Genomic DNA, 23342 nt, shown 5'->3' with positions numbered 1-23342 from the left:
GAGTGTGATTGGTTGTCATTGAACTCACAGGACATAATTTTGTCCATTGTGTGTGTTTCTCACAGGTGTAGAGAGTTGCAGGTATGAGGTGGGAAGAGGAGGGGTATGTGTGAAGGTCCTACTTGTGTTTGACAGTCAAGGAGTGTGACAATGGGCCATGTGTATTGTACTGATGACATTACCATGTCAAGTAAGTTGACACAGATGTGTGGCTGGTCACTGTATGACTTCAGACACTCCCTAATATTCCTGTGCCTTTGCATGGCTTGCCTTGATGTATCCCTGAGCTATTGCACAGAGGTCACTTTGGTTTAATTTTACTCTCTGTGCCACCCATGTCTGGTTTGATGGCCTAAGGGTGATGTGATATGTTCCTTCTCTTGCATGTGATTTGCAGATGCTATGTGGCTTGCTTCATGGTTTTCCAGCACTGTCCACTTCACTTTTGGCTGGCCCATTCATTGTCCTCCATTGCTGCAGGGCTATACTATGAGTATGTGGCTTTGTGTCAGTGTTGGGTGTTTGTGAATGACTTGACAGGCAGTGTGAACAGTTCAGTGGATGTTAATATGCAGTGTGAGTCTTCATTTGGTAATCACACTTAGTTTGCTTCACATGAGTGGAAGGTTGGTGTGAGGAGGAGGGTTGTCCAGTCCCTGAACTTCTGTGCAGGGTGTTCCTCTTCACCCCCACCTTCCCAGTCAATCTCCCTTGTACTTTGATGAGTGAGGTGCAAGGTCTGGCTACACCTGGCAGATTTGTTGTGCAGGGAGGGCACAAGAGGAGCTGTAGTGTTGTTCCTATTTCCCTAAGAGGCTCTGCGCATTGGAATAATATACCCTATAGATTTGGCATAGGATCGAGGTCAGTATGCCCCTATGGAGTATATTAAAATTAATTACTTTGTGTGCCAGCTAACTCAGAGGCCACTAGAAACTCCTTGTAAACAAGAAGGGAGTAGTTTCTGGCAACTGCAGAAACATGACAACTTTATTTCCCTTTAGAATCGGAAAACACTCTCAGAATCGTGGAAACAACAGATAACAGTTTCACTCAGCTAATCGTGCATGCTTAGTTTCCTCAGAGTTACACAGAAAGAATTAACGGGTGTTTCAATAAAAAGGATTTATTGAACATTCTTGTTTCTCGTTTAAGAGATATGAGCTGTTACTATCGTAAGACAGTATGCAAGATATAATATTTACAGCGTAAGCAGTAGAAAGAAATAATACTGCGCTAGAATGATCTTTTAGCTATGACACATATATTCATATACATAAATAACATAAGCTGAGAATGCAAGTACTCATAAGATGCTTCTCTAACTAGTTCTACCCCAGTGTACCTAACCTAAGTGTAGTATAAGGTAAGAAGTAGGTGATGTATTCTATAGTATGGTATACTATAGTCTGGTATGCCAAGTCTGGTATGCCTAGAGTATTCTAGGTTCTAGTCAGCTCCATACCTTGAGAATGAGAGAGGTGGGAATCTCTTTCTGGGTCTCAAACTTCAACACCCCACCAAGGGAGTCAGAACACTGGAAGCTGGATTCTCTGCGAGCAGGAATGACAGCGTCTATTGTGAGTACTTCAGGCCGAGACACATGCTCCTCTAAAGTCGAGGTCTCCTCCTACTTGCTTGGGCAAGGGAAGATATATTTATACCTGGTGGGTGCCTTGGAACGTTTGCATTGACGGTAAGGATTGGGATCTTATGCCTATATAAGGGCAATGCGAATTGTGCCTATATAAGGACATGTTTCAGGAAAACCTATATGCGGACACCTGTGTGGAGCCCTGTGAATCTTGGCAGACTGCCCATGCCTGGCGCAGGCCCTGCCTACTAGACTGTGTGCAGGTTTTCCCGGGTCTTCACCGCTGGGATGACGTAACCGGGACATTGCTGTGCTTTCGCGGTTGATGGGTGAAATTAAGAATATCAAGCATTCTATTTTGTATAATTGTTTATCTCTGATATTTTGCTAAGTGCACTTTTTATTCTCTGGTGTGATTTCAGCTTTGAAACATTGAAAGTGACCTAGTTATGTGACGGGCATTAAAATCAAAAAAATGCAAGAGAAGAAATATTGTTAATTTATCAGAGTTATAACTATTTCTAAATACCATTCTTTGTGTTTGGGTGGGGACTGTGTGACCTCACCCTCCCACCCTTTTCAATTGAAGGACCTTACCAATTTTCAATAGAAGTATAATTTGCTTGCTATTTCCAGTGCTTAGATGGTCCTACAAGCCCTAGAGGTTAAGATATGGTTCATAAGAGTGTTTCCTATGGTGGAATTATTGTGTATATAGTTTATTCCAGAACATTATGCACCGTAATTACATTCTGAATTCAGAGGATCTGTTGGGGAAGCTGTACAGATGACTTCACAGTTTACTATCTTGTGTTTCCTACCTCCAGGTGTAGTTGATTTAAAAATTTCAAAAAACGGGACATGGCACAAGTCTCCAAAGTTCAGGAAACAGTCATGATCACCGGAGGAGGCGGGTACTTCGGTTATCGGTTCGTATAGTTTTGTTTTCAATGGATTTAAAATGTTTTAATGAAAACATTTCGAAATTAGTAGACAGTATCTTGTGTGACAGTGAATCAGAGAATTTATTGCACGATCAAGGAGTCAAGCTGACATTCACGTAAGGTAGAAAGGTAAGTGCCAGTTTAGAAACCTCCATTAGTAATCTTGAATGAAAGCCTCACAAGCACAGCCAGTTTAAAATATCTGATTTCCAACTAAATTTATATAGTGTGTTGTACACCTCAAGGGCCATCTGAAGCCATTTCAGTGGATGAGTAGCATGCTACCCTCAAAACTTTGGACCCTGACTCATAGATCAGTGTGATAAGCAAATTAAGAAATAAGTTGGAAATGACAGGCAGATGGTCCAGTACAAGGCTGACTTGATTCTCCCAGTCATCCAATTGTCCAGCATTTGGCCATTCACTTGTTAACACCCAAGTATGGTCACATAGAGAAATATTGGGTATGCCAATTATCTGTTTTATGCATTGGGAATGAAATGCACACTATGCAATTGAGGTGTAATTTATGAAGATGTATCCTTTATGGAGCTGTTCCATGTAGATCATAAAAATGTAATATGCAGCTTTATTCACTGCATATGAAGTAGCTATGAAACAAGAAACAAAAATAAACATATTGCTAAGATTTTTACCTGTCTGCCCCAATTAGGTTGGTTGTTCAAGCCAATGTCGTCCTCTAGATGCTTTAAAAAATAGGTTTCTTAGAACCACCTATTAAATGGAGGTAATTCCCTTTCTCTCTTGTCAGTTCTTCATAATGATACATTTCACCTCATTCTTTCAGAAATAGGTTTCTGTTAATTTAGAATCAGTAACTTCTCAAGTTCATATTTTTACTGTCGATAGGTAATGACATTGATAGACCATAAATAACTTCATTCCATAAAGTTTTTTTAAATTAAATTAACAAAAAAAGTCACAAATTACAATTGCTTGTTCAAGAAAAGCACATAATCACAACCCTCTGATATGCCTCAGTAAAAATATTGTTGTCCAGAGATTTTCATTTTTGAATTGTGTTTTTGGATCATTAGAGAAGTTATTTAGCTAGAGTAGACCTTGGTGATCCAGGCCAACTTTTTCTGGACGACATTTTTAAAAGTCGCAGATGTGTTGCAGTGATGATGTAATATTTCAGGAACCATGAGACCGATATACTTCATTTTGGTGTCACAACATATGTTGTGGGGGTCTAGTAGCCTTATAGAGACAAAAAATTACTCATCGGAACAACCCAGCTATAATAGAGGAAGAAGAGACATTCTTAGAAATGAAACAAATAATAATGATTTTTAATTGTTTTATGTATAGATCAAACAATGTTTATGATCTGAATATTAAAAAAAAATGTTTATCACTCCTGTTTTAGACACATTTTCATTGTTCACTTTATTTATTTGTTTCGGAAATCGCTTGTGGTACACTTGCAAAATATTTTACTTTTGAGAAGTGCATACCGACAGGAACATCTTTTTTTCATGTAGCACAGGTTTTGCAAGTGCATGTACGTGTACGTTCTGTGGGTGGAGGCTTTAGAAATTTTGTAGGCTTTAGTTCCCCACCAATATCTTACCAACCAAATTCACATGGACGTTTCTCTACACATGCTTGATCCAAAACATTTACATATATTCTGATCATGTAGAAAGCTCTTTTAATGTGCCCACACACAGAATATGACATCAGTGGACGGTTACTTAGCGGGACTGATCTCTTGAACTCACTGTACCGAAGATCATCAAATGTGTCACAGTCAGAACTTGTTTCCTTTTAGAAACTTCACAGGTTCAGCAGTTAAAGCTCCAAGCTTTGTTCCAATTTTGCTCATTAGTGTCATCATCCATAAGAATATGTGTCTTCATAAGAACACTGGTCATCTCTGGGTCAATTATAGATGTAAGCAAAAAGTTTAGGGGTGTCAGAAGATTGGGCGCACTGCTATGAGTATAAGCGCATGTGTCTACAACAGATTAAGTTATTGGGTGGTGCAACTGGGTGAATGGAAAACCTATGAAACCATTCAACAGTCTATCCAGCAAGCTGGGGAAACCCTAAACAAAAAGCAGCAACCCTATGCACACACATATACAGTACAAGTAACAGTATATCGTAGGATTCACGCGGAGTAGCAACAAGGTAAAGTAGCAGAAAGACGAAGAAGTCTTGTGTATGTGAAGTTCTTCAATTCTTTAATTTCATCATAGTGAAACAGCAGCCAGCCGACATGTGTTTCATCGCTCACGCGATTCTTCAAGGCTGGGAATAACAACAAATTTGTCTTAATACATAGCACCATTATGCCTTTGTGCATTTCTTTCTTTAAATGTAATTCCCGTAATATATAATTATAACACTAGAAGCGTGTTTTCATATTTTTCGTAGTATATTGATACTACTTCCATCCTTACAATAATGTAGTAGAAACTTAACTTTGGGTTTTAATTTAGTTCTGATATGCTCCTTAATTTATCTTCCAGTGACTGACCATATATACACATATATATTTTGTGGACTTGATATACGTTGGTCAAGGGCCCTACCGGGTCGGAAGTATCACCGGCAGAGCGGTGAGCTATTACCTTTATTCTCATTCTACCAAGAGTTGACTTAAGGATATACTTTTTGAAATTTCTTATATTACTTTCTCTTTGCATTCCCCCTTTTTCTTTCGTTCCCCTTGTTTTTCTTCCTTTCTCCATATCTTCAATTTATGTATCCTCAGACCACCTCAGCGAATTTCAGTAGCTCAGAGGTATGTTTTTATATCCTAGCATATTACGAGTCTCAGGTGACACCTTTCCTAGACATTATATTGTCACTGAATTCTTCTCTTGATTCTAAACCACAAACAGTTCTATGGCATCTTTTTCTTTATTTAATTCACGTGATTCTGGCACAACCGTCTGAACATGATGGTTCACGTGTGTCACCTCTAATAGATGCATGCTCACAAAGAGTCACTGCCACTCAACATTCTATGATATTTTGAATGGTCATGGTGTCTTTAGTTTCTCACTAGGAGTCTCACCAGGAAGTTGAACTTGCCAACTTACATGCACGGTTGATGACCCAATACTTATTCGTAATGGTGCTATGTATTAAGACAAATTTGTTGTTATTCCCAGCCCTGAAGAATCGCGTGAGCGATGAAACACGTGTCGGCTGGCTGCTGTTTCACTATGATGAAATTAAAGAATTGAAGACCTTCACATACACACGACTTCTTCGTCTTTCTGCTACTTTACCTTGTTGCTACTCCGCGCGAATCCTACGATATACTGTTACTTGAACTGTATATGTGTGTGCATAGGGTTGCTGCTTTTCATCTCTGGGTCAAGTTTCTTGTACGGGATATGAAGCGAGATTAACTGTTTTATCTCACCATTTCCATAATGTATTCATAACTCTGACAATGCTTGACTTGTGAACATTGCAACAAATCAAAGTAAGACAACAATAAAGCTATGCCATTTGACAATACAATGACTCAATTGGAACCATTTCAACTAACCCACTAAACATGTGGGACAACATATGGGTCAGCTTTCTCCAATTTGGTGTTAAGTTCTTGAACAATATGGCCCATACCTTTTAAATAGATCTCTGCAGGCACCAAAACCTCATTAACAATCATTACAAGTGAAATAATTGGAAATTCAGTGTTCACAGAAGCATCAGCAATGTTTTGGCGAGTTAACATTTACAAGTTCATCTTGCTTAATGTTGATGACCAGAATTTATCAAGTTGCACAGGTATAGGTGTCACATTTTTCATGTAAGCAAGGTCAATTGTTCTATTTGCAGACATTCATCTGATTATCTCACATTCTTTGACAGGCAGTTCAAGGTATAGTCCACAACAACAGCAGTTTGAAATGAGGACACCTGTTTGAATTGAAATTCTTCAGGTGAAAGTTTTTTGAGCTCTTATATGAGTAGTGCTTCACTGGTTTGGTTGCAGCAACCCCATCAAATAGTGTGTTTGTTGGAAGATGATCATGCAACAGAATGTTCTTATTAAATTCACACCTTTCTTTTGCTACATCGATCTCTCTATGTGCTTGCAAAAGTTGTTTTTTGTAACGTGTTTTGTAGTGGCTGGTTGAACACAACTCTTACTATGGCAATTAAAGCGGGGACATTTAGTTTTAATAAATACGTCGAACAGCTTTTTCTCTTTCAATACAAATCTCTCCTGATTCAGTTCTGCGTATAGTTTTGATCTATGTTCCAAGACACCTAGGGGCCGATTCTGATGTCGGACGGGAGTTTGTCCGACATCGGTAAGGAACTGGAACCGAACACCTCTTGTCATTGGTTCAAGAACTGCAAGTAGGATGCAACCAAACCCTGTTGGTTTGCAATCTTATACTTAACAATTGGAGCATGCATTCTGAACAGAATGCATGTTCACATTGTTAAGAGCAGAGGTGCAGTTCAACCCTGCACCCCGTGGCAGCCACCAGGTGCAGGGATCGACAGGGGGGCACCATTGGTGCCCCTATTCCTATTTGGCTGCCTCACACCAATGGGGGCCCAGCTGGTGGCCCCAAAAGCCAGTTTCCCAATGCCTTTCTGTGTTGGAATGGCCGGCACAGAAAGCCAGTGGGAAACTGCCATTGTACTTCCTCGGTCGGAAAGAGCTGGCCGGGGGATTACTTCAGGGCTTCCTGATGGCAGACAAACTCTCTGAGCCTGTCAGAGGCCATTCAGAAAACTGAGTTGAATTCCTTTCTGACCAAGCCCATCTGAATGGCTCGGTCGGAAAGGAATCCTAACATGCAGTTTCCGATGCAGGCAGGAGGGCTCCGACAGACGGATGGAGCCATTCCTGACTACATCGAAATCGGGCCCATAGTAGGCATGTGTTCATATCATTATCCAATATTGTTTGATCACGAAGTTGAGTAGTTGCATAGACTCAATCATTTCAAAGGGGGCTCCTTGTTGCTGAATGAATTTAAGAAAGCTGTCATCGTGTTTATTAAAACGTTCCCCTCTCTTTCCCACAAGTTTTTGGTGAGGAACAGTTTCAAGATGGTCCATTAATTTTGAACTTGTTATCTCTCTAAAAACATTGCCAATAGAGAGGACTTCATCATACACTAACTGCCATTCAGCAACAAATTAACTGTTACATGTCTGACAAACAATTCTTTTTGAGCTTTTCTGTGATCTCTGGATTGCCCGTTCCAGTTTGAGATCTGGAGGCACAGCATTGAACCTTCCCTCTCTATCTTTCACCACAAAATGTCTTTGGATGAATTTTCTGTAGAGGTATGGTTTTTCTCTTCTCAAGTACCAGGACCCATATCTCAGGTAGTTTATGCAATCGAATTTGCAAAACACAGTAATCAGTGACTCCGTAGTCTTCACATGCAGCTCACAATCACCTTCCCCATCAGCTTGTCCCAAGTTTTTCACTAGCGCTATCATCTTTAAAACATGTCCCCAGAACTTGCAAAGTTCAGATTTTTCTTCACATTTTCTGATTAACTTAGTTTTCAGGTTTTCTGAATTTGAACTAAGTGTATTGAACATTGCCTGACTTTGCATTATGTCTTTTGAAAAAAAGTGTACCCTGTGCCTTGTTCACTTCTGAGAAGTTATGGAAAACCTAATTGGTCATTTTTGTTCCAGAAAGCATTCCAATGCAATGTTTCTAGAGCCTCATATATGATGAGCTTACCTTGTAACAAATTAACATAATGAGTTCCTATCAAAACTGCCTGGGCAGTTTAGCTTCCAAAGATTTCAGCCTCAATAAGCTCATCGTCTATGCCACCATCCACTGAGATACCTTCTTGCACCCAGCAACACACCTTTTGTCATTTGGAAAACGCCCATCATTGGATAAAATTCATCAAATTCTACTGGATTGCTCATGAAAATGTCACCTACAATAAGGAAAACATCTTCATGGCTGAAAATTTGCAGGATAGAGTGGTCTTCAATCTGAACAAGCAGATTTTAGAATTTTTTTAGAGCTGTGTATAATGTTGTATATTTTGTGACTGGAGTTGGAATTACTGGCAAAAACCCAACCTTATTCAGTGGGAGATCAGAGCATGAATTCAAGACCATGGAGGAACTGGCTTTTCTTCCTCTTTCTGTCCGCATCAAATAAACAATATGATAAATTCAGTTAAACCAGCTTTGCAGACCACAGCATCAGCTAGAGGAAGATCCATGTCCTCAGCCACTTTTAAACTTTCTGGTATACTGGGATCTGGTAATGGCTTGTAGGAATTTTACACTCGGCGGCAAGGCAGTTGGGTTATAAGTTTGCACCTGTGTTTGTTGATGCCTACAGATGACAAAGCACGTTTTACACCATCTACTTTATTGGTGCAGTCTTGAAAAAGAACCTTTGTAGTGTCATGTGTGCTGGATGTTTCAGACAAAGAAGAGTTCCCTTCAAAATCAAATTTATCAAGAGAAGTAATTGTAAATCCTTTCCTGGTAAAGTGACTTGGAAGTGATGTGTTGTTGGATTCACAAGATTTTACAGCATGAGCTCTGAACAAGTTCCTGCTCCATGCCATGGCATTATAACTTGTTGACACACAAATCCTTTTCATTGAAGGGATTAGCTCTCTACTTTGGCACTTCTCATAGACTGCATGGGCAGTCATCATGTGTAGCGGAGTTTTCTTTTTGCCGTGATGTAAAGAATAAAACATGATTTGGAAGAGACAGATAATTTGCACAGCATAAGCCTGTCGGTTCATGGGTTTGTCTTCCACTTCTTAGCTTATATCTTCAAAGCCATCATCAATGTTCTCAGCTTCTGTTCTGAACTCCAGAACTTTATTTTGTAACAGTTTTACTTTTCTGATATTAAACAATGATGTAAAAAATGTTAAGAAAACATCAAGTATGCTTGTTGACTCCCGTGATTTGCGGAGCTTTGGGGCATCACAAAGATTTTCATTAAGTCCAAAATCTAAATCTTTCAGGATGTTTCTAAAATTGTTCCTGCTGATTTTACTGCTTCCTGTGATCTTTTTTAGGCAGCAAGAACTTTAGGAGTCATATCAGCTGAGAACACCATAAGTGGTGCATTATATTGTTAGCCTGACAAAAACAAATTCTGTCATTGTACATTCTCACCAGAAAAATCTTAATTTTGTTATTATGGATCAATACAGTTTCATCAATGTTGACCATTATTTCTCTGATTTCACTGAGTTTGAACTCATAGCCAGCACCCAAAAGTGACTTTAAAACTTACATTTGTTTTTTCAAAGAGTGCAAAATTAATTGAAGAATGGCAGTTACGTTGCTGTTGGGAGCTCATTGTACATTTTTTAATGTATGCATGCATGCATGCAGTTTGGTTGGGCATACAAATCCGCTGCAAATACAGTCACCTCGCTTTTTAGATCAGATACCTGGCTGAAAACGTAATCTTGGAAAAAAACTACCTGCAGATAAAAACTTGTTTGCTCTTTGAGACTCAAAAACTCTGTAATTTTGTCAAATCCTTTGACCCTTGTTCTGGCTAAACCACAGATAATACATTGAAGATACTCTGCTTTCCGATTAGTTTTTGGAGGTAAACAAGGGGTAGCAATTGATCTTCTAAGTAGATGGACATATGGATTTGGTTGTCATAGCTTTCTCAGCAGACTCGGATTCTTGTTGTCCTTCAATGGTTTCTGCTATTTTTTGACACATTTTTTCCAGGCTTTTTCCATTGTATACAACATGTAGCACGTGTTGTTACAATGATAAAATATTTGATCCTCTTCACCCATCAGTTTCAACCTTTTGTGAAATTTATCTTGCTCTATTTCTACAGCATCTTGAATTCTCTTCTTTCCAGCCGAGTTCTCAGGTTTTGTAGTTAGCAACACTCTGTCAGGGGGTAAAGATCCTCTGCTGCCACCTGCTTCACTCATGTTTACGATTTTGAATCAACTGAAAACCTGAAACAAAAACAATGTTAAATTTAATTACCTATATGAAGGCTAAATCACATCATTACAGAACCACCAAATGGAGGAAGGGTTGCTCAGAAGAGTTATTTTCTGTATCTATAAGACTACTTGACCTCCAAAATATATGTTTTGACACCAAACTGTAGTATATAGGTCTCATGGTGCCTAAAATATTACATCAGCACTGTAACAGATTCGCCATTTTAAAAAATGTCCATAAAATTCAATCGCGGATTAGCCATGTTCACCCAAGCTAAATCACTTATCTAATGATAAAAAAACATAAATCCCCCCAAAAAATCTGGACAACAATTTGTTCACTGATGTATATCAAGGGGCCAAGATAACCATATTTTCAGGGGCGTAGCTTCACAGGTGGGGGTTATGGTATTTGGGATGTGACCACCAAATAAATGCATTCTGAGTTTGAGAGTTGGATTTAAGTCTCCTATGCCTTAGTTGATTTTTATCATTGTCCTCGATTGACTAAAAGGTTTTAACTTGTTCATTTATTTTGATCAGTAACTTAGACAGAGGACCACCTAATGCAAATCAGTTATAACCTGTTCCTCATGGGAACAGTGTATCCCAAATCTTGGTCATCCCTCTACCCTTTGGCATACTGTTTTTTAGTTAGAAAGTTTCCAACTCACACCTCCAATATCTCACTGAGAAAGCTATACCCTTGAGCATTGTATGTATAGTGTCTAAGCTATACCAAGCCAGTGATCATGTAAATCACTTGAAAAGGGAATTGCTGGTCCACAGAACGATTGTTAGATTTTAAAACTGTGGGAATCATTCCCTCATGCCGTTCACTGATGTGTAATCATTGTTTTGCAGGTTAGGTGTTGCTCTGAACAAAAAAGGCATTAATGTGATTCTTTTTGATATACGGAAACCAGTCCATCCATTGTCGGCGGGGATGACGTTTGTTGAAGGAGATGTTCGCTGCCTCGCTGATCTGGAGAAAGCACTCACTGGTGTGAGCTGTGTGTTCCACTCTGCATCCTATGGGATGTCTGGAAGAGAGCAGTTCAACAGATGTCTGATAGAGAGTGTGAATTTGAAAGGTACAGCAAATGTCATCCAATCTTGCATCCGACGTGGCGTTTCAAGGCTTGTCTACACAAGCACCTGCAATGTTGTCTTTGGGGGTCAAGTTATATTAAATGGAGATGAATCTCTACCATACCTACCTCTGCACCTCTATCAAGACCACTACTCACGGACCAAGGCTTTAGCAGAGATGAACGTTCTTGAAGCAAACAACACTAAGCTTGAAGGACAGGTTGGTGTGCTACGCACATGTGCTCTTAGACCAGCAGGGATCTACGGGCCTGGGGAACAGAGGCATCTCCCAAGAGTAGTCAATTACCTCGAGAATGGACTCTTTAAGTTTGTGTATGGCGATCCGAGCAGCTTGGTAGAATTTGTTCATGTAGATAATCTAATTTCAGCTCATATTTTGGCCTCTGAGGCTCTGAAAGAAGAAAAAGACCATATAGCTGCTGGCCAATCATATTTCATTTCTGATTCTAGACCTGTGAACAGCTTTGAGTTTTTCCGACCTTTTGTGGAAGGCCTTGGCTACACCGTCCCCACATTACGCCTACCTATGTGTCTTGTCTATTTCTTTGCATACTTATCAGAAATTGTTCACTCTCTTGTAAGTCGTTTTTACAACTTTCAGCCACTTTTTACATGCACTGAGGTGTACAAAATGGGGGTCACCCATTACTTCAGCATGGAGAAAGCCAAAAAGGAACTAGGTTATCAAGCGCAACCATATAGCCTTCATGAAGCAGTGGAATGCTTTAAACACCTTGGGAATGGGAGGAAGGAACCTAAAAATAACCAAAATAATGTGACTTGGAATAAAATATGTGTAGTGCTGTTAGCACTGATGCTTCTTGCTTGGCATCTCTAGCAGTCATTACTTAACTCTACTGCTAGTCCTCTAAACTATTTCGAAGTATTGTAACTTTTTCTAAGCGAGTGAAATGTGCCAGTTTCCTGAAATTGTCATCCTCTGTCTTGATGTAATGAATTATGATTATGGAAATTTTGTAAATGATTTAAAATGCTTGATTTTTAGCAACAAACATTCAGTATTTTCCAAAAGAAATGCTACTGGGGCAATTTTAGGCTCACACAATTTAGGATTCACAATACTTCAGATTATGAATTCAGGATTTGTTTGTGACGTTACATTTCTTGTAACCTTTATAACATCTCATCCTGACTGACACTCTTATGATTGTCTGTTTTCCTGTGTGCTAAAAGTGTGCATGGCGTTGTTGGGAGGTATTGGAAAGGTTTTGTTGAATGGTGCTAAAACAATGTGGTAGGTAAATCAGGGTCAAGTCACAAGATATAATCTTTTTGTGAATTGCAGAGAAACATTTGATCATCTTATGTTTGCTAAAGTGCTAGAGTTGTATTTTTCTCAGCAAAAATGTGCCTTCCTGGTCACTGTACTAGAACCTTCACAGAAGCACCTTCTACCAGTGCATCCCAGTATGGGGATCTAACATTTGACCAAGTTTGAGTTCATAAAAACCCCTTTGCAACTGTTTAAAGTTGAGGATAAGATTATTGGACTTGGCAGCCCTATCTGGTTGTAAATTGTCGTGAGTGATTTATTCCACAGAGCCTGTAAACCTACTGACCTTTGACACTGCCAGTTAAGAGAAGGCCAAAGAAAATGTAGATATGTAGCCTGATCAATGTTAGTTGTAGGCTAGGCCTGTAAAGCATATTAAAATACTACAACATTTACAATTTAAAGAAACAAACTCTGATTTCTCTGACCCAAGTATATTATGTATACTATAGATAGGATTCTGTAACCTCTGTATAAATGTCAGTCTTTAACTTCTTTTTAACTGTAGACTTGTGATGCACCCAGTTACCGAATATAAAGAAAAGAAGTCAGAAAACTAATAGTGTAAATTATTACAGCCTGGGCCATTGGAATTATGTGGAAAGGGAGGCGAAATTATGAGGCATGGTTGACTAAATTATGCAGTTTGTAAAGAAAAGTTATGCAGTGTAATGTGGCACATTCTATGATAAGATTACTTCATTATTTGCACAATATTACATTTGTTTGTTGTCTCTGCATAGGTTACACCTCCTTACTACCACTTCAACACCCAAATATAGCAATAAGCAACATTTGAGCTGGAAACTATTTTTTTGTTACAATCTGCAGATTATACAGCAGATAATGGATTATGTGGCAAAACACTATTATGTGAAAAACAGCACAATCGTGTTATTCTAGTGGCACTGATTATAGTTGAGTTCTAAGGTCACAATGCTAGATGCCAAAGCCAGAAGCCCTGGTGAATGGCAAGCCTGATCACAGAGAATAATTGAAGCATCTGTTAACAGCAAAGAAAGTGTAAAATTGCTTTTCTATCTTCTACTCTTTTTTAATATCTCCAATGACAAGCAGAGACAATATGTTTATTTATTTATTATGTTTATTTTTTTCACTCCTTAGATAGAGAAAAGCTAGAACCATTCTGCATGTCTCCACACATTCCGAGCTAGTTCAGCTTTGTTTAGTTTTTTTTATTGTCTTATATCAATCTGTTTCTAACATCTGTTTGCAATAAATATCTAACAGGTTTTTGATGTGTTACATTTCGCACTAGAGATTCTAATTCTATTCTTCATGCTTGCAAACATTACGTGCCAAGGTTGTATGTGGTTTGTGGGAAGTGGAATGGTGTGACCATGTTTCATATGGAATAAAGTACCCCCTGGCATATTTTATAAGGATATATCAAGTAACCTCAGAGTTTCATAATCTTATAAAGGAGCTCAGCCTTAGGCCTTGTTCTCTATAGGGCTATGGAACGCCTGGTGGCTTGCAATATCCTTATAATGTACGCCAGGGGGTACTTTATCCCTTATATATTCTAGGAATCAGTAAATATTTTTTTTACAATATAAAAGAGAAAATTGCAGTAATATATCTGGCTAAATACAGTCTGTAAAGATAGAATTTACACTTTTTACAAACTGAAAAACTAAACAATTAAAAAAAAGATAAACGGATATTATTTTTTTCTCCAGAGAGTATTCAAATAGCCACATTTAAATGAGTCAGCAACAGAGTAATTGATCTACAACAAAAGAAACAACAGCTACATTAGTTTGAGGTAAAGCACCCCTAATGGTTCTACACAATTTTTATTCTTGGTTGTCTGTGCTTTAGATGTTTCCATCGACTACATTTCCTTTAGCCAAAACATTTATTATAGTTCAACTTAATCATTAAACATTTTCCTAAAAAGGACATTTGGACCTAACCTTGGGTTGCTTCTTAAGTCTGTATAGTACATCATTAAGCACAAAATCAGCTGGCTGCTCCTCATTGGTATGTACACTGGTGTAGGAACAGGAGACAAAGCTAGGGTCAGACTGAGACAAGAAATAGTCCCCAGCAGCAAAATAAAAGTGGGCCCCATTAATGAATTATATAGCTAAAACAAAGGGGACCATGGTTGCAAATTGGGGTAGTTTTGAACTTGTAAAGACATGTTACATAAGTTTGTTACAAGGTATGAGAGACTGCATGGATTTGGGCTTGCTACAGGCAATGCTCATAATTAATATCATGGAAATCAGTAGGAAACCCGGTCTAGCAGATCACACAACAGGCCCACAAACAGCGGGGAAGTATGTCCCACACATTGACCTGTCAGACCAGCCCAGCAGGCACTGTCTGATTGCTCTATAGGCCAGTTTGATCCTGGACAAAGCTTATGTAGTAGGAAATGTACAGTAAATGTATCTCCCCGAATGCCACAGCACAAAAGTGAAAAGTCAGTTATTGTGCATGTATCTGCATTTTTTCTGTAGAAATAAAGAGAGTAAACTATTTTGATCAGTGTTCTGTGACGGATTCCAATGCATGTTTTGCATGCAGATGGTACTCCACACCCTGCAGTGCATTTGTACATCTCTAATAGGGCCCCCAGAAATAATGTTAGTCACAGTATTTTTGTTGAATATAAAAACTATCTTATTTATGTTTTATTTTGGTTCCAGCTTTTGTGAGATAGCCACAGAGCACACATTGATGGCATTGTCTACACATGGTGATGTCATCATTAGGACATACCTTCTTTCTATTGGGTGATGTGATGGCCTTTCACCGATGGGCTTGATCTCCCTTTTTCGTATTCCATGCATCTCAAAGTAGCTTCATTTCTCTTCGGAGTTCCTTATGTATTCTCACCTACTCTTTGTAGTGATTTCTGAGGCAGAGTTTGAGGTTATCATACAGTATGTATTGCTATAACCTATGATCCTTTTCTAATACTTGGGAACTTCAAAATGGTTTATTTCTGTGATAAATCATTCCCCTCTTTGGTTGATCACAGATTTTAAAACATTGCGTTGTATGATTATTGCTGTATCCGTAAAGGTAGACTTTGGTAACAAAGGATGTAGACTTGTCAGCCTGCTTTGAGTCTGGTTAACTAGCCCTGTGAGTCAGTCTGACTAGAGGTTAAGAAACTGGAAATGAAAAGCAGACATATTTCTGTTGGGCAAATACCTGCATATGGGTGAAGCCCTGGATGACACCTGCCATCCTCCTCTTACTAAGAGATAGAACTGTAAAGAGCAGTGCAGAGGCAGGAGAGAGTATTGAGAAAATGTAGACCCTGTAAATTTGTGGTTGGATTTGAAAAAGGCTTTCATCCTCTACAGGCCAACCCTTGCTAATATATTGATATTGTAGATTGGCGCGTTTGCACAAGCAGAGGATGATGCTCATAAAACGATGGCAACGCTATTTATTGTCAACAGTGCTTGCTAACAGATGTGTCTCACACTCCATCTATTACCATTGGATTTCAGGTCTACAATATTCAGTTATCATCTACATAGACTGCCTAAGGAATTTATTTTGAAGCTCCAAAGTGTACAAGATTCAGAAGCCTTTCTGATGTGAATGGTGTAGCACCATGAACGGATTGCACCAACCCTCATGGTTCTACATTGACTTTCTTTGGAACCACAGATGAAATGTAAGAAACAATCTACTGCGTTTAATGCCTATTATAGCTTGAAAAAGCATCTTGGTGTATGTGATGTTTACTCCACATCATAGAAATCTGCTAGTGCCATAAGATACTTTCATTTTTGCCAAATCCGTTGGTGGGTTTAGGCGGACGAGAATTCTCTGATTACACTAGTGCAAGATCATATCTCCACTTCCGTTCACCAAAGGATCACATTATAGCCTTCTAGCCCGACGTAGAGGGCTATACCGGCTATTAAAGGCCCTCTCCAGCGTTAAAGGCCCCGAGCCGAAGGCGAGGGCCTTTAACAAGGGAGAGGGACTTTAATAGCGGTATAGCCCATCTACGAAGGGCTATAAGGCTATTAGAACATTCTGTCACTAGAGGACAGAATGTTCTAACAATAAAACAAAGCCTTTTGGAAGTGTGAGGGGTTTGGAATCCCCTCAGGCTCCCTGAAGCCTTTGTTCACAGCCAGAGCGGTGAGCAAAGAAACATTGGAATGTTGGAGCTCCAGGCTTATACCAGCCATTATAAGCCCAGAACACTCCATTGTTTTCAATGGAGCTCCCAACATTCCAATGTTCTAATATTGTCTCAATTCAACTTTGAGGTCTTTGTTTTGTAAACCCACTGCCTGTTGTTTTAGTTTGTCTTTTTACTTTGTCATGAGCTGTTTCTCTCTTCATGGCTTTCTCTTCTCTCACTAGGTTTGCACCCATAGTTTTTACAACATATTACAGGTGCCACTAAACCTATAGTTTTGAGTTCATTTATTACAGGTGCTATAAAACCTATAGTTTTGAGTTTATTTCTATTTTGTAGAATTAGCTGATTTGTCCATGTTTATGGGACCTTCGGGATCATGCCATCAGTGGTTGGGCTAAAAGGAGTTTTTTGATGCAGTTCACATGAAGAATAAAATGAGTTCACAATGGGGATTTGTGGACGCTGGCACTGGCACTGGCTTTTTCCTGAATATGCTTAAATATCCATTACTATATTCCAATATGTTGAGTATTTTCAACACAGGTGGGTATATTTTTTTTCTTTGAATGTCACCAAAAATAAAAACAAATCAATTATATTCTCTAACTTGATGAATACGCTCTTAATTTCTGCTTCATAAAAGGAAAGGTACTGGGTTTGGATGGAATTAATAATCAATTTCTTTCCTCTGTTCTGATTGGCTGCTGTTACGGCAATAACCACAATATGAACTGGAACCGTAAGTGTTATGCTTTGGCTCAAATAATTACTATACACAGCCGCTTTTAAAGGTCTGTGAACATAACATGTGTTGCTTAATGTGATGATGTTAATTTATTAATAATTTCCATATTTAGGGTTAGTGCTTGTTAACAGGAAAAAAGGAACAGAATTAATCTGCTGTAGTTTTTCTCAACACGACAAATATATACTTGGCCATCGTGAAACTTTGACTGAACCTGTGCCTGAAAGCTAAGCTAAGAAAATTTGTCGAGGTGGGGATCCTCGTTTACATGTTGGGCTCTGTCTTTCAGTACATGGAGCACTGCTATTGATATGCCAAGCAACTGTTGTACCTGATTAACATTCTAACCAATGTATTGCCTTATTTTAGGGGATTAGAGATTTTATAAGGATGTGGCTATGGGTAACATTACAAATGTCATGAGATCAAATGCAACTATGCAATAAAGCTTATTTTCTGATGTGCTACCAGTGTTGTATGTGATGTCATCTTTTTTTGGAACATATGCTATCCTTGCAGAATGGAAGATGGTGTGGCCAAGCAGGCTACTATGGTGGATGAGCCTGGCTGAGGCTCCACAGTGGGCGGACAATACCTCCACTTTCCAGCGTCATCCCTGACATGAGAAACGGACCCCCAGTTACCGAAACCCGCGAAGCATCTGCTGGAGTGTTCCTCTGCCGCAGGAGATAGGAGCCATAAGCGAAACAGAGCCTTGAAAGATCTCGCCACGGGCGGGTAAAATGGGGGCCACCCACGCCCTCATACAATAACCAAGAGCCCTGAGCAGCAATGGGAGGCAGGACCCAAGACACCACCTACTCACCAGGAGAAGCCGAGAGGTGTCGACGTGCGGTGCTTTGGGCGCCCAGCGGCGAACTTCAGGGACAGAAGCGCGGCAGCCAATCGGGTCTCACGCATCAGGCAGATCCCCGAGGCCCTGCACCACGCAGCCCGCAACAGCTTACAACGAGAAAGTGAGCCGGACCAGGCATAATCGGCCGGGAGAGAGGGCGTGCACAGCACGGAACAGCTGGGGACTGGGGGCACTGGGCTGAATCCCCCTCTTGAGCCACCGGCAGCCTAAGGACCTGTGGAGCGAAGGCTGCCTGACTTTAACATGGCGCCCGGCAAAGACATCCACTGAGCCTCCCAGAGGACAACACGAGGAGCCAGACTGCTAGAGGGGAGAAGACACTGCATCGTGGACGGTGAGTGGCGGGGACTTCCTGATAGCCGGGAGGGTGCGTGGTCCCCCCCCCACCACCACCACCACCGAGGCACAGTCTGACTGGTGGCTGGCCCTAAAATGGAGGCATAACGAAGCGATAGGTGCCAAAAAGCGGTACTTGGTCTCCCCCGACTGACGGGCAGTGGGGAGTGCGACACAACCAGCTCCTTCTTGACCCACTAGAGTGTTGCACCCATACAACTATGTAACCTATTTAGCCGCAAAGGCTAAATTCCTCGGAGGGACCCTTACGGTACCTACCAAAGAGCATCCACACCCCAGGGTGGACGCTTTGGACACCCTCATGTCGGCCGGAGGAAGCAAGGGATAGAGCACCCACAAAGTCCACATCTGAGGAGGAAAGGCCACACACAGCCTCCGCGGGACCCCAGATCCACAGCACACGGACTCGAGAGGGACTGCACACCCCAGGTAGCACGATGGGGAAACCTAGGACCACGCAGACCACCACGGTTCCGGAGAAAGCGCCGGAACACATGCCACAGTCAAAAACGGGGACCAAATCAACGACGACCCCACCGGACCTGTCCATATCCGACAAGCTGGACCGCGTGCTAGCAGCCATTGAACTATCCAGGGTATCAATGGAGGAAAGACTTGGCAACCTGACGACCGACATCAGCCTCATTAAGGATGACCACCGCAAGCTGGCCGACAAAGTCAATGAAGGGGGAAGATCTTCGCGGACCTGCAATCAGCAGTGAAAGACCAGCAGAAGATGATAAAGGATGTCCTCACCTGCCTTACCACAATGGAGGAACGAATGGTCGACTTGGAGGGACGCTTGAGATGCTGCAATAAACAAGTACTTGGGCTGCTGGAAGGAATTGAGGGGCAGGATCCGGTGGGACACATGGAGGCCTGGGTGAAGTCTTTCACCCCGGCTGCAGACCACTCAGCCTTCTTCTCTATTGAACGCGCCCACCGAGTCCCAGCGCGTAGGCCCCTACCAAGAGCGCCCCCTCGGCCGATGCTAGCAAAATTCCTCCATTTCAGAGTCCGGGATGCAGAGCTCAGGGACGCCAGGTGATGAGGCCCCTTCCGGGCTGAAGACAAGCAGGTGAAGTTTTTTCCGGATTATGCACGAGCGGTGCAACAGCAGAAATCACTTTTCTTGGAGGTCAAACGGCGACTAATGGCAAATGACATTCAGTACTCTCTGCTGTTTCCCGCCAGACTCAGAATTATCCATAACGACTCCACCCTGTTTTTTTACATCTGCAGAGGAGGCAAGGTATTGGGCGGACCTCCACTGCCCACAGCTCCCGGAGTCAGGCACAGCGCGAGGTCAAAGACACAGAGTGCCACAGCCCAGCAAGCGCAATCCACACACAGGGCGCAATGGCAAAAACATGTTAGCACGAAGTCCCACACTTGATTCCCGGGATCTGGAACCGATAATGCAGGAACGCCAAGATGTCCTACTAGCAGCGACTGCACTACAGGCATCGCCGCCTTCAGATGACATGGACAGGGCCCCGCGCCTGTTCTCCTCGGCGGGTGAAGACGACAGCAGCGTCTCCTGTAAGGGGGACTCGATCACCCTTCCCCGAGTCACCCCCCAGACAGCAGACCTCATAAATTAGGGAACATGTAGGGGCATATGGAGGGGACGGTCACCAACACATTGTCCTCGACCTCTTGCAGCATGGGGACGGAGAGAGACCCTCTGAGCAGAGGGATAGGGGGCCCGCCACAACTGCAGTCCTTACGATATGCATGTAGCACTGTCTCGACACGATCAGGGACCAGATGACGCACATTGATCCTTCATAGCCCCGCCCAAGGATCACACTCATAGGCTTGCACCACCACCCCATGTTTGTTGCCTTCTTGTATGCACTCTTCATCCCTCAGAGCGCCAGTTTGGACGTATCGCTCCCAGCGATAGGTCCCCAGCATTGGGACTGTTTCCCGCACCCAGTTCTTAGTGCACCTATCCCACCTACCATGACTCCTCGATACTTCCCATATACTGGGCAGGGGTACACACCTACAACCACACACAGCTCTGCACATGTCATCTATCGACTAGAGCCAGGAGGCTTCCCTCTCGCAGGGTCACGGGGCTATCAGGGCACGACCTTATCTCCATCATGGCACACGCAGACTTCCAGTTTTTAACCCTGAATGTGTGAGGGATGCACACAGCTAGGAAACGCTACGCAGTATATGCATATATTAAGCGGCAGCAGGCGCAGATCATTTCTCTCCAGGAGACCCACATCACTAAGGAGGAATTGCGCAAACTCCAAAAGAAATGGCGCTGCTCATTTTTTCACCACTACCTACTCTGCCTTCGTGAGAGGAGCGCTGATCTGGATTCGACCCAGAGTGCCCTTTCGCGAAACAGGCAGACAGGTGGATCCCGAGGGCCGATATGTGTTACTAGACGGATTATTGGATGGGCAGCCATCCACGTTGGCAGCCTCTATGCCCCCAATACTGATCAGACACCTTTTTGGGGGTCCCTAACAACCGCCCGACGGGATTCACACACTCCCCATGGATGCTGGGTGGGGATTAAAATTGCTCCCTGGACCTCACGCTAGACAGATCCTACCCCCCCACCAAGCAATCCCCGGCCCGTGGCCATACAGCTGCACTCTGCGCCTGGGCTTCCCACTGGTCCCTAATTGACGCATGGAGACATACCCACCCCACCACCAAACTATATTCATTCCACTCAGCGCCTCACAACTTATGGGTCCCCCTGGACCGCTTCATGTGCACTCAGTCCCTCCTCCCACGCATCAGACATTCGGACTATTTGGGCAGGGTCATCTTAGATCATGACGCACATATCGTATGTCTCGCGTGGCAGTCTCCCGTACCTCCGATCCCCACCTGGCGCCTCCCCAAAGACTGCCTTACAGACCCATTGTTCCACAGCTACCAGTCAGAAACAATTCAACACTACTTTGCCGACAACACAGCACCATTTGTCCAGGTCCCTAGAATGGAACGCTTTTAAGGTGGTCCTGCGGGGATCATGCATCAGGCACATCACGGGAATAAAACACACACTAGAGAGGGCAGTCCAGAATGCAAAACAGCAAGTGGCGCAGTTATCTGATCAGCGGGAGCTCCCCTCCACGCAACTGGCGGAAGCTAAAACCAAGTACGAGGAGGCGTGCACCGACCTACGGTGCTATAATTTTCACACATATACCACTAGAGTCCACCATGAAGGTAATCGGGCCGGTACCCTTCTTGCCTGGCTTGTTCGTCAGGACACACAAACGCAACCGATCACTGGCATCTGCAATGCCAAGGGGAAGGTGGTCTACGCACAGGCGGATATTTTATCGGCCTTCCAGGACTACTACACTGTCCTTTACAAAGAACCAACTCAGGACAGGGGGGAACACATTCAGAGTATACTCGCCACAAACACCGTAGTCCAAATCACGTCTGAGGAACATACGACACTAGATATCCCATTGGCACGGGCGGAGATCAAGTCCGCCATCCACCGCCTAGCCAAAATCAAAGCTCCGGTCCATGATGACTTCCCGATAGAGCTGTACTCCACATTCTCACAGCAGCTGGTGCTGCAGCTCGACATCATCTTTCGGAAGGCGCTAGAAGTGGGACTCCTTCCTCAATCAATGCAGGAATCTATATTGGTAATGTTTCCCATGCTCCGAGCATCTTATCGCCCTATCACCCTCCTAACCACGGATTGTAAAATCCTTGGGAGGATCCTAGCAGATAGACTCACGGAAATACTCCCCATAGTGGGCAAACACGGGCGGTGAGCAAACACTGGGGCATCCTATAATTGTGAAAAGGGTAGGGCTGATGGCCTTTTTCAAAGTTGCCCGGCGCTAACGGCCTCTATACCATTCTAGTTACCAAACAAAGAGGCAGGCGCTGGAGACTGGAAGGCAGGAAACAGAAGTTTTATTCCGACGGAGCAGAACACATCAGATCAGACAACAAGGTATCGTTTCGAGGTGCTCTAACAGCCTCTCTGAGGCCTGGCCTTTTATACCCTGGTTTATGACATGTGAGCATTCTTTATTGCAGAAAAGACTCTTTGAAGTATGAAAAGACATCCCCGGAATCCCCGTTTCAGACCCACCCCCACACGTATCTACAGTAGAGGTCCTCACCCCACATACAATAGGAGGGGGCTATCACGCAGCTGAGTGTTCCGCCGATTCTTAGGATGTGTGTGCCTGATCGTATCCCAGGGGGTGGGGAGGCCATGATCAATAGTAGCTCCTTTGAAGAGGAGCGACTCCATACAATAGGGGGGCAATAAACTGTATCCCCCGGCTAGGTGATGGCCTGGGACC

At 42.4% G+C, this 23342-nt stretch overlaps 1 protein-coding gene across 1 annotated transcript; it reads left to right on the top strand.

Annotated features, from left to right (window-relative positions):
* The first annotated feature begins 1892 nt into the window (after nt 1-1892).
* LOC147678011 (short-chain dehydrogenase/reductase family 42E member 1-like) lies at nt 1893-14183 on the top strand. The gene is made up of 2 exons (XM_086945887.1): nt 1893-2523; nt 11349-14183. Exons 1-2 carry the CDS (start codon nt 2456-2458, stop codon nt 12433-12435), a joined length of 1155 nt encoding a protein of 384 aa, XP_086802013.1. The 5' UTR covers nt 1893-2455; the 3' UTR covers nt 12436-14183.
* Nucleotides 14184-23342: the final 9159 nt, after the last annotated feature.

This window comes from Lissotriton vulgaris, chromosome 12 (assembly GCF_964263255.1).
Source record: "Lissotriton vulgaris chromosome 12, aLisVul1.2, whole genome shotgun sequence".
NCBI lineage: Eukaryota > Metazoa > Chordata > Amphibia > Caudata > Salamandridae > Lissotriton > Lissotriton vulgaris.
The sequence above is the reverse complement of the archived record's forward strand: the minus strand, read 5'-3'. Positions and strand labels throughout refer to the sequence as shown.

What these genes read in the sequence shown, in the direction of transcription:
- LOC147678011 (XM_086945887.1), top strand. Translation starts at nt 2,456, where the DNA reads ATGGCACAAGTCTCCAAAGTTCAGGAAACAGTCATGATCACCGGAGGA. An exon ending in GGCGGGTACTTCGGTTATCG is followed by an intron (nt 2,524 to 11,348) that starts GTTCGTATAGTT and finishes ATTGTTTTGCAG; the next exon opens with GTTAGGTGTTGCTCTGAACA.